Source organism: Pterocles gutturalis, unplaced genomic scaffold, assembly GCF_000699245.1.
Source record: "Pterocles gutturalis isolate BGI_N339 unplaced genomic scaffold, ASM69924v1 Scaffold50656, whole genome shotgun sequence".
NCBI classification, from domain to species: domain Eukaryota; kingdom Metazoa; phylum Chordata; class Aves; order Pterocliformes; family Pteroclidae; genus Pterocles; species Pterocles gutturalis.
This window is the reverse complement of record NW_010102402.1, coordinates 5,520-17,232: the sequence shown is the minus strand read 5'-3', so window position 1 is coordinate 17,232 and position 11,713 is coordinate 5,520. Positions and strand designations below refer to the sequence as shown.

The following is an 11,713-nucleotide window of genomic DNA, read 5'->3' as shown; positions in this document are numbered from 1 at the left end:
CTGGAGAACCAGCCTGCTAGGGGCAGCATCTTCCGGGCGGTACTGAACACACCATCGAACTCTACCTGGAAATCCAGGCGGCGAAGGAAAAAATAAAATGAATCCGAAGGGTATTTTGAGTCTTCAGGCGTCCTAGGGCTTTGAAATCTCTTTTTCGAAGTGCTTGGGAGATAGGAGGGAGAGGAAGGAGCCAGCAGGTTGTTTTTTCGACCCATGTGGTGGGCAAGCGATAGCTCACACCTGAGGCAGCCATGCCTGGCAGGCGGGGAAATGCCCTCCCCTGCCTAGGTGAGCTCCTGGCTTCCCTGCACTGCTCCTGTTCCCTTCTTTTCCGTGCCTTAGGATCTCTCGACACAGGGAAACGCTTCTGTTGTCTTCATTCTCTTCCTTATCTATAGTGCAAAACCATTTTATTCAGTGCCTCATCAACTATGAAAATACATTTGTGTGCAGGAAGGCAAGGCTAAGGAAGGTAGTTCACTATCAGAGGATTTACCACAGGCCTTCTCGTATTCTTGACACTTAATTCACCTGCTCCAGGGCTTGCACTTTGTGGACTTCCTTATTCCCCCTAGATCAGGAAAAAGCTGCTCACAAAGATAGCAGCAAGCCCACGGAGTGCTCGGCTAAAGGGTGAAAGGAACCGTTGAGCAATTAAACGGGGTGAGCTTAGTGCTTCTCCTGTGCAATAATTCTCCGCTAGGTCAAGGCTGACAACCCAAACCACGCTGGAATTGATATGCCATAAATGCACGGTTCCCCTCATCCACACCCATCTGAAGTCAGAGAAAGCAGATAGATACCAGTGTGTCACCCACCCACTGGTCACGTTATCGGGATTCCTTCTTATCCCCTACATGCAGTTGTTCAAAGCAGTTGTTCAAAGAAATGTTAAAAAAAAAAGGGCGGGGAGGGGTGCAGGCCTCCCTGAGCTTGCTCGAGGCTGCTTAGAAACCAAAGTAAAATTGAATTCACTAATAAGGCTGAAAGAAGATGCTAGAAGAATCATCTCCTGAATATTAGGGAGAATCTGTGTGAGGAAGGGGAGCCAGGAAAGGTAACTGGATTATTCGGTGGTAAAAAGAAGAGATCCTTCCTCCATCTGAGGAGTACTTGAATCATCTTATAGAGCAGTGAGTCACATCTGCAGAAAGCCCAGAGCCAAGGCAAAAAGCTCCAGTGTGCTGTTGCTGTAAGAGATGGGAAGACTGAGGGTGCCATAGTAACTGCTAAGATTCAGCAGGGGAAATGGGAAATTTCAGGGAAATTCAGCAGCTGTAGGATGCAAGGGCTGCAGAATTAGGAAGGTCATTCATCAGTAAAATAAAGTTCTCTTGCAATTTAAAATGGTTGGTGTTAGCAGTTCATAGAGCAGTTGAATTGACTGTGCTCATTGTTAGCACGGAGATAGTTCAAACAGCCTCTCTATGTCCCATTTATTTGCCTTTGACATTATCTCTGTTCTGTGTGCTTCACTGGATTGCCAAGAAAATTAGGGTAAAAAATCTCATCCGTCACAGCAACATTAACTAAGTGCTAGGGCAAACTAGAAGACTTTTAAAAGACAGTCGCTTCAGCAGTAAAATGGTGTAATAATACCGTAGGAATGAAAACGGAAAATTTGATTTTTTAGTGAACTTGTGCAGGCTGACATTCATGTATGGTTTGTCAATGCTGTTTCCTCTGACCAGTACAAAACATTTCCTGAAATTAATGAATGATCCATTATGAGGAGTAGCTGGTAGAAAATGGCATGACCAGAGCAATTCACCAATTCCACTGTATCTGCTCAGCATTATCATTAAACACAACTTTTCAATGGAAGAAACTTCTATTTATGTAGGTTGGTTTCTGTAAATCAGAATTAAAGTTCGATCTATCATGTGGTTTTGATAATTATGAGGTTAGAGAGGGGTGTGCAGGAAAAAAAAGCCCACAGAAGATACTGAGAGACTTTAAACAACTTCGAATACTAAGAAATCAGTAGCTGGACCTAAAAGAGAAAGTAGAAATATTTAAGGGAAAACCTTTATAACATTTTCGAGATCAATTAGAAGAATAATAAATTATGATAGAACAATTAAGATAGCAAATAAAATTAGAGTGGATTAGACTGAATCAGTGATTGAACCTTACTCATGTCTCCACAGTGCTTTCTCCATCTCGCCTGCTCCCTCTGCTGGTACCAAGTGGCTGTTGCACCTGTCTGCTCCGGCTTCACTAAATCACCCCCTGACAGAAGTGTCTGGGATAAAAGCAGCTGCTCACACAGTGGCAGTATGTAAAATTAGTATTCCTAAAACATAAGGCGTTAGTAAGGATTACAGTGAGTCTGTTAATAATTCCCTCCACACTCATCTAGAAATATCTATATACCACAGACTGTATTATTCAACACAGTGTATCCTTCCTTCAAGTTTCTTATTTTAAAAATGAAAATGTCCACACCAAGTAAAAAGATCGCAATGTCTTTTGTAACAGCTTTCTTCTAGCTTAATCGGAATCTACAGTTCCTGGCATCTTTGTTACTCAAATCTTTTACTGCAGAAAAAAACTCGGATTTACTGCTGACATTCATTTTGGCTGGGGTAGCAGTGACATCCAGCGGTTTAGAGAGAAAAATAAATTTGCTCATTCTTTTCTTTCTACCACAGTGCATCTCAGGAAACACATCAGAAAATGGCAGAGATCCCTTGGCATTCCTTTCTCTTTGTGGGTATTCGCAAATAGCAGCAACTGCAGGCAGTCTGACAGCCGTGGGAATAGATTACCCACAGAGGGAAACAAAAATGCAGAACAGGAAATAAACACAAAATACCCTCTGAGGCAGATCACCTTTCTAATGGCTTTAGGACACCGCAGATAAGAAATGTAAGTATTTTTAGAAGTTCAAGTAAAAAGCACCTTCCTATATTACACCTACCCCACTGACTTCACAGCATTTTCCTTCCTAATTTTTTTTTTTAATTAACCCTGGTTTTGTAGTGAAAAAAACAATGAATGAGCTTACAAACAAGAGAAAGTTGATTGAAGAGAAATTACCACAGGGGAGTTTTGTTTCTCAAGCCCAGAATAAACAAACTCTCAATTACTAGAGTTTCCAGGAACCAGACGAGTGTTAACTGTGATGTGATTTTTGATGCACTGAGAACTGCACCAGCAGAGGTAGCTGTTGGTACAACAAAATCAACTATGAAAAAAATATTTTTCAATGAACATTCTACATTTAAAGAACAAAATATTTTTTCAGACCAGATAGTCAGACCTTGCACTCTCCAGCATTGGAAATTAACTTAGGATTCATTTGTTCTTCTACTATTTTGCTGCCATTTTTATTTCTTCAAGACTGCCTGTTTCCAATTACTATTAACTGTTCCTAGCTCCTAGGCACCACACACTTTCTATCCTCTCCATTTGTATTTTGTCAACATGGCGTTCAGAAAGGATGAGTCAACTCCAAATAATCCCAATGTTGGCTTAAAAAAAGAAAGTCAGATTCATCAATAATAATTCTTCAGAACATTTTCAAATAATTAGGGCCTTTTGGGGCTCCAAATTTTGACTTTTCTCTGACAGACAGGGTAGAAAACTTTGAAATGTGGGTAAGTTTATCTAACTTTCCAATCAAGACATTCACTGTCCTGCTAGCTGTTTACGGGAACTAACAGCAGGAAAACACACTCCCAGACCTAAGTCTGACGTGATTACTGTACATATATGCCTTTGCTGAAGCTGACAGAGAAGAGAACTTTCAGTCTCAATGAGTATTTTAATAAACACCCTCAAAAGGGCTTCATGGGTCTTTCTAAAAATGTTTCTACACTGAACAAACATTTAATCATGTCATAGCTTTAGTGATTTGTATGTTTAACAACCATTATTCTTCAGATAAACATTCTAAACGCTGGACATGATGGCTTCCTGCTTCTGTTTCCAAGATAGCACAACATGGTCCCTTTGGGTGGGCTAACAGCAGGGCTGCAATGCCGTGGCATCCTTGTCGTCATGCAGGACTTCCTGCAGTCTGAATGGAAGAACCAGGGGCCAGTTCTGTCAGAGTGGGTGGAATTCAATTGCACGTACACAAAATTGTAAGTAGATGCTCTCCAGATTTGGTAGGTTCTAAAGGCACTTTAGAAAAATTATGGGAATTTATCTGGCTTCCTTCCCATTCTCCAAGGACTGTTTACGCCTTTCACATTTCATGTTTATATGAAATGCATAAACAGCCCTTGGAACAAGGCCTACGGTTGTAGGTCTAAGACCAGTACCTTCTTTGCCTGTCTCTTTGTGCAAGATCTGTGCTCTGCAAATGGCAAAGCTTTCCAATTCCCACTGGAAAGAAAACTCAAAACTCAATAGGAGCTGTGATACAGAATTCCCCTCCTATTGTAAGATCTTTGTTATTAATAGCATCTTGCAACTGTAAGAAACTAGCTCCCACTCATTTCTTCTAGCATTTCTTCTGTGTTTCCTACCACTTGCACTCCAAAAGTAACAACATGCCTACTGGAGACAAGTGGCCACTTACACAACGCTTTGAACTTTGCAGGTTTGTAGAGACAAAGTTGTAGGTACCTTGTGTCAGGCAAGCACTCACGTTGCAGGTACTTTTTCAGTGGTAAAACCAAGGACAAAAAGCCCCCAGGCGTAGTTCTTTATTTCATGGAGCAAACTCGTGGCAGCTGTCTGGCTGCTCTGGACGCCATTCAGGAGAGGCTCCCTCCAGTCAGTCATTTTGTGTCTTTGAGCACCCAACAGCTTTTTCACCCCATCTTATCTGCATACTTACCTGGGCAGCTCAGAACATGGACAATACATGGTACTCTGCACCTGCTCTTGAATCCTAGCAGAGCCTTTATAGAGAAAGTCCATGACATGTAGTCAATGTGCTTTGCTGCTCTGCTCTCCAAACTCCTGTTCCTTCCCTCATCCCCCAAAACTGTCAAACACAAAATTTCAGCTGATAGTAACATAGATGAGTCCAATTTCCATTTAGTTTTCAGATTAAATACCTTGGTGAACATGTGAGTCATTCCAAACCCTCACTGCTAGTGTTGTTTCAGGGAATGGTGAAGAACAGACCCTGAAGAGCACATAAATATTTTTAGGTAAAATTAGTTCTGCCTGAATGTAAATATTTTTTTAGAAGTTGGGATTCCATCCATAATTATGCCGTTTTAAAGTCGGCATAACTGATTCGAGACAGACCAAGGCCAGGCCTCAGTGTCTGTGAAGTTTTAGACATTTTGGCATTAAGGTTTCATACAGTCAGCATCATGTATGACCATTTTTTGCACACAGCTCAATACAGATAGATAGGCACTGGCAGGTAGAGCTAAAAGAGGCATATTACCAAAGTTTCAGAGGTGCAAAGTATCCCTGCCCTCTGTACCAACAATACATGAAGGTTTCATTAATTTTAAGGTCAGAAGAAAGCACATTGACAGTTCAGACTGACCGGCTGACAGAACAAAAGAATCCTTCCCTTTTAAGTTTTCTGCTAGCTTAGTATGTTATAGCCCACACTTTTTCCCAAGTTACCTAGCCTTTTATATATACCAGCTAACGAAGGGTACACAACACTTGATAATACTCTTCAAGTGCAATGTTAAAATTTTGTTGAGACTCTGAAACATCAGCGCAGTTGGAAAATTGATGCTGTCCTGTTCATACTTCACTCTAGGTACATATGTTTGGCTACATATGGTCCTGGCTCACATGGATCATATTGTGCAACACTACATCTATGGTTAAGAGTAACAGCCCAGCCATTCTACTGCAGAACTCAAGCCAGGATGGAAACTCTACCTAATCAGTTCCCTGATATTGTTCCTTTTTTTTTTTTTTTAGAATCTTAAACACAAGAAGGAACTTGCCCTCATGCCACAATTATTTTCTGAAGTCAACATCAGATGTCTTAAATCTTCCTTGCAGGGAATCACACAAAGAGCCGGAAGATCTAGAGACAGCAGTTAACTAACAAGAAACTTACTGGGTAGACATAGCAGCATGTCTTGAATGCAGAACCTCAGAATAATCTGGACCGATAAGATTTAGTCTTTCAGAAACACAGATGTGTCTACATGGTAGTGAAAAAGCAAAAAGTGAAGGCATTCATTTACATAATTTTATTATCTGTTAACGTCAGAGTTTTGCTCCCCTAGGTAGACAGGTTTTCAACCGATTGTCTCTGACTGAAAACATCTAGGCTAGGTCAGATTTTAGACCCAGCCTTTCATTAATACAGTCAGATACAAAAGAGCAGTTGAAATCCTGACCACCTGAAAGGCTGCAAAGCAACACAAAAAGATCCAGGAGGATTTTCATCATTTTCTATGTTTGAATAAATCTTTCTTCTGCATTGATCGCTAAATAGTTAAGAAGCAATTAAACTGCATGTTCAAGAAACAGATGCATTCTACATTTCCAGCTGTGACCAGAAACACATGTAACTATTTTTCCACTTATGAAGCTTGTGGTTTTATCTTCTCAGCAGCTTCAAGGACAGCTGGAAGGCTGACTTTGTCTCCAAATTCTTTCTCACGATGTTCCAGTAAAACACCCTAGTCAAAGATACAAGAGAGAAATTATTACAGTAGTCTGCCCACGGTAGACCAACTGACCAGCAACGGAACATTCCAGAAAATAAACTTTTGGTCTCACAGAAGACATAAAAGCCTCCTGGATGGCCTGCAGTACCTGTCTTTCTGCCCCAATCACATATACTCCTCCCAGGGTGAATCCTTCTCCTTCCAGGTTACCACTGTATCCACTTTTCCAAGCACGGAAGAAATTTTGCCAGACTCCAAAGCGGAAGAAGCCGGACATCATCATTTTTCGTCTGCGTGGACCATAGAAGCCTTTCTGCACGGAAACAGAAAATATCTCAGCAAACTAAGTGAAAAGGACTTTTCCTCCCAAATGATACATCATGAATTAATTATGTCTGTGACCTTCAGACCTTGATTCACACATCATAAACATCAGCAAGTCACACAGCCAGTGGAAGAAAGGAATAAATATGAATGAACTATATTGTGTATCTGTTAAAGAGGAAGGGAGGAGTAATCCTGCAACAGCATGTTATCAGTGAAGAGCTACATAGCAGTTCGTAAGCTAAGCAGGATATATATATATATATATAGAAAAGCAAAGCTAATTAACTTCTTAAACTACAATGCTACTAAATCCTTTTTCATTCAGACCACTTTTTATCTGTGTTATTTATACAAGCTTTTCAAAGAGGACATTCATAAGCTGTTTTTTAAACAAAAAGAGAACACCGGCTTCAAGTATACCTTTTCATCCAGAAAGATTTCTCCTTTGAAATAATGCTGAAAATCCTCCACTTCAGTCCCTATATTCTCTTTCACAACAGCATAGAGAGGGACACCCAGCTTGGACAGCTGAGGTTTCAGAGAGGAGAGCTCAGAAGCCTCCTAAGAAAGGAAAAAACCCAAACATTTCAGACAGTAGATAGAGGTTGGAAAGATTCACCTTGAATTTCAGGAACATCAGAAACATATAAATTCTAGCTTGAGGCGCAAAACAGAAACAGACCTGTAAATCAGACACTTAAGCTAGCTCTTCTCCTAGGCAGGTCTTCCTTAGATTTACTAAAATTTTCTTCATTAAGCATAGAGGAAGGAGATTTTTTTTTTGAGCATTTACTGCACACAATATTAAAAACCTGCAGAAAACATATTTTAACTCAGAGCTGTAAATATACCTTGCCTGTGCTAGGGCTTCAACTATCTTTTAAAGTGTTTACAGAACAGTGAACAGATGTGCCTACACATCACTTAACTTTCCCAGTGAAAATAATCAGGAAATTTCTTCATACACGTTAAGTATCCCAGAAGCAATACTGCTTTTTCTGGTAAGTGGAAGGTGTCGCCACTCATATGATGGGTTTTTTGTTCTCCTGAAGGGATCTCAGCTCCCACAGTTTGTACAAATGCCTCCAAGGTTTCCAAGAGATCAGAGTGCACATTACAAATATGTTTCTTCTCATCTCCAGTGGAGAAAGGTCATTTTTACTGGACAAAACTCCCACGAAGAACTCCACACTTTAAAAAATGGACACAGTTTACATGAACACCCTCAGCCACCTAACCGAAATGCCCTAACTCAAAGGTTTTGGGGATATGCAGAATTTACTGAGTATCAAGGAGCAGACAGATAGGGGTAAGCAGAGAGGAGAAAAGACATTAGAGAAAGACATCAGTAGGTGAAAGGGCAAGGGCAGCTTTCCAGTTCACTACTCTGTCTTTTTCAGGGGAAATGAAAAAGGATGAATCAGCATCACAAGTAGTGAGTGTGAGAGTTAAAGAATCATAGCTTATACTTGTTAGATCTTTCCCCTCTTTTCTGTTCTTAAAGATCTGGTAATTATTTTCTCCTTTCCCACAACAAAATGTCTTATGATCTTCCTAAAAGGGGGGTTAACAACAATTTTATCTGGAGTTTTTTATATAGTTCAAAACACTCATAACCAACAAAAAAACCCAACCAAACAAAAAAATTGTGTTGTGACCTAATATGTCCAAGAACTGATGTTTCAGGCTAGTGCAGTGGGGTCCCCCATAAGACCAGAAATCACTGTCTCTAGAGAGACAGTGATACCATCAAACCTTGATTAGCATTTTGGAGAAAGGCACTTCAGCAGTTTGATGGGGTGTATTTTGTGCCTCCTTGCTTGGCTTTTGGGAAGGGTGAGAGCAGAAATAATGTAAAAGCATAGTTAAGTTTTTAAATTCTCAAGAGATTAGACTTCTAGCAGCATCTTGGGACTAGACCTGACTTGGTTTTTTTTTATTGCAATTTAAAAATTATACAATAGGAGAAAGCAAAGAAGTCTATTTTTTCTGGGCAAATTATAGCACGTAACAGCTGTGCAGCCTTACCATGGGGCTGTGACCATTTCATCTAGTCTGTGAAACTATTTTATTGTTTTTGTAGAAAGCAGACAAGCACACCCTAGCAGAATACTTCCTCACTCCACTGAGGCAGGGACCACCCGAAAGAACAATTCCCATTTCAGTTTGTCCCCCTGATAGTTCAACTACAGATCTTCTGCTGCTTTACACTGCTTGAGTTGATACCTACAATATTTAGCAAGCCCATGGCACTCTCACAATGACAGGAACAGTGGATCACTCCATGGCCAGATCCAGACTATGAGATGTAGAAGTGTAGTCCTGTTAAACATAGTCTACCTTAAAGGATGATAAAGCAGATGATAAAGACAAAAGACTCAGGCATCAATTCTCAAGGATCCAGAGACATCATTCCAGTAGGATTTGTGACATCCTTTGCAGTGGAAAATGGAAACATGTCCTCACCACTGATACCAGGGTCAGTGATCTATGGAGTAGAACGGCCACTTTTCAACACCACCACTATGTCCAGATAAGTATATATTCCCTCTTGGTGCTGTCAACAAGGACAAAGTTCAACATCCTTTCTAAGGTGCAAGATAGTGGGAAGCAAGTATATTTTGTCTCTTGCAAGAAAAGAAAAACCTGTTGCCTGCAGGTTAACAGATACGGCAAGTCACTATTGAACCATTCCACCAGGTCAGAGTCAGTGACAGTGGGGAAAGCAGCATGTTTCATGCTATAGAGAAACATTAATGGACAAAAAAAAAAAGGGCAACTTAACTGTTCTTAGGAGAAAGGGAAGAGTCAACTCACAAAAATGCTTTGAGTATGCAACAATCAAAAATAACTTCAGTTTAGACAATTTAAAAGCTTTTTGAAACACTTTCGCAGTTAAAATACAAAACAATTATTTGCCCTAATTAGCTGATTAGTAGTGTGACTGCCTCTGTTAAAAATCTGAAGTTTTGAACCAAAAATAAGAATTAAAAAATTAAATTTCTCTCTCCCAATTTTTTTTTCCTGAAGAAAACCATGATACTTTGAATTGGGGTCTTTATTTATACTTAGGAAGTTAGCATTTAAAAAAAAAAAAAAAAAAGAGGTCATTAATTAATTCCTGTCTGACTGTATGTGAAAGGCACAGAGTCAGGCACGTAGCACGTTCTGCTCCTGCCTACGCTACACCTGTTCAGAGAGAACAAGTACTTTAATCTTTAACCTTCCATGAATTATACACATACTTAAGCAGTTACTACTGATGGGAGCAGATCCCTTAATTAAGTGGTTGCAGTATCAATTACTCCAGGTTATAGAGGAGTGAGTAACAACATAATAGCTATTTTTCCCCATAGCTATGAGAAAAATAATGGCCAAGGTGCAAGTTACAGCTGCTCCTAGGTACACGGTACATTCAAATCGTATTTTAAGTGTCTCCTCCCACCTCCACCCCAGAAGCCTAATGCCAACCTACCTTGTTACGGAACAGCAACTCCTCATCTTCAGACTCCTTACCTTCCTGCCTCACATTCAGTATACAGAACAGCAAGGGACTCCCCTTTATGCACATCTCTTTTTTGCTGATGAGCTTTATCTGATGGCTTTATGCCAGTCCAGTCTTGAGCTGCTTTTGACCAGAGACTACCTGGCTCACAGAGATATATATTGGACATATGGAATTAAACTAGCTCATAAGACTCATTACCAACTGGATTTGTATAATCTCCCTTTCTAGTTACTGTGGGCTAGGTAAAAATCATGTATCCATCACCTTCAAAAGGAAAATGCTCAGGACTTAAGACTATACAAACCAGCTGCAAAGAAAACTAAATCTGCTGTTAGCTATCTACCAGCTTGGGTTAATGAAACACAATCTTTCAGATACTTCAGATGTATTTGATGACTGTTCTCTTCACTCCCTCCCTTTATTTAAAGTTAACCTATGCAAGTAGAGCTCAACTCTTCCTAATTAATCCCCATGCCCAGCAAGTACCTCTCTGCACAAAAATCATCCAGGTCTTCTCACAGCCATGATCACTGCACCATTCTTTTTCCATAGTTCACCTGCTTTGAATGTTCTTTGTTCTGGTAATACAGGAGAAATAGCATCAACAATAATATCAGCCATTCTTGTTTATAATGATTAATGCTTTAAGGACCAACACAAAGCACTATAGAGAATTCCACATTCAAATACAGTTATATCAGAAAAAAAATTCTATATGTATAACAGGGTATTATTGCTTTATTGATTTTTAGGTGTGTGTCATGTTTCAAGTATCAGTTTTGTTTGCTTTTGCTTCACCAGAATTATTGGCTATCAAGGACATCCAAATACATGTTATAACTACGAAAGACTAAGAAAAACTCTTCCAACACTGTCCTTACAAAGGTTCTTCTAAAAGCCCAATTATCAAAGAATGTGGGCTGAAACATCCAGAATCTTACCTGATCCCAAAGTTTTTAGCTCTATCTCCTCTAAAAACTCCAACGTAGCCTTTTCTGGCTTGGACAAAAATAAGTCAGTGTTAGCAAGGACGATCCCTGTCACAGCTGCACCAATGGCTCCAAGCCCAACAGACCACATGGCCATGGTGAAGATCCCCAAGTCAGGCAGGAAGGACATTTCTGGAAAGAGAAAGAAGAAAGGAGCTCTAGCACTGGGCATCAATGATGGCCAGACAAGGAGGAAGTGGATTAAAACAACAACTGAAAGCTCACACAGATATTTTTTGCTTGAGTAGAGATGGTCTGTATATTTATTAATGTACTGAACTAGGTTTTAGAAGATCTATATTACAATCCAGTTCTACGCCTGACCCACATCGAAA

At 40.0% G+C, this 11,713-nt stretch overlaps 1 protein-coding gene across 1 annotated transcript; it reads right to left on the bottom strand.

Annotated features, from left to right (window-relative positions):
* Positions 1-6,149: 6,149 nt before the first annotated feature.
* Positions 6,150-11,508, bottom strand: FAM213A (family with sequence similarity 213, member A). The gene is given in 5 exon segments (XM_010085987.1): positions 6,150-6,566; positions 6,703-6,867; positions 7,302-7,442; positions 10,876-10,967; positions 11,331-11,508. Coding segments are annotated over 5 exon segments (675 nt in total). The 3' UTR covers positions 6,150-6,467.
* Between the last annotated feature and the right edge of the window lie 205 nt (positions 11,509-11,713).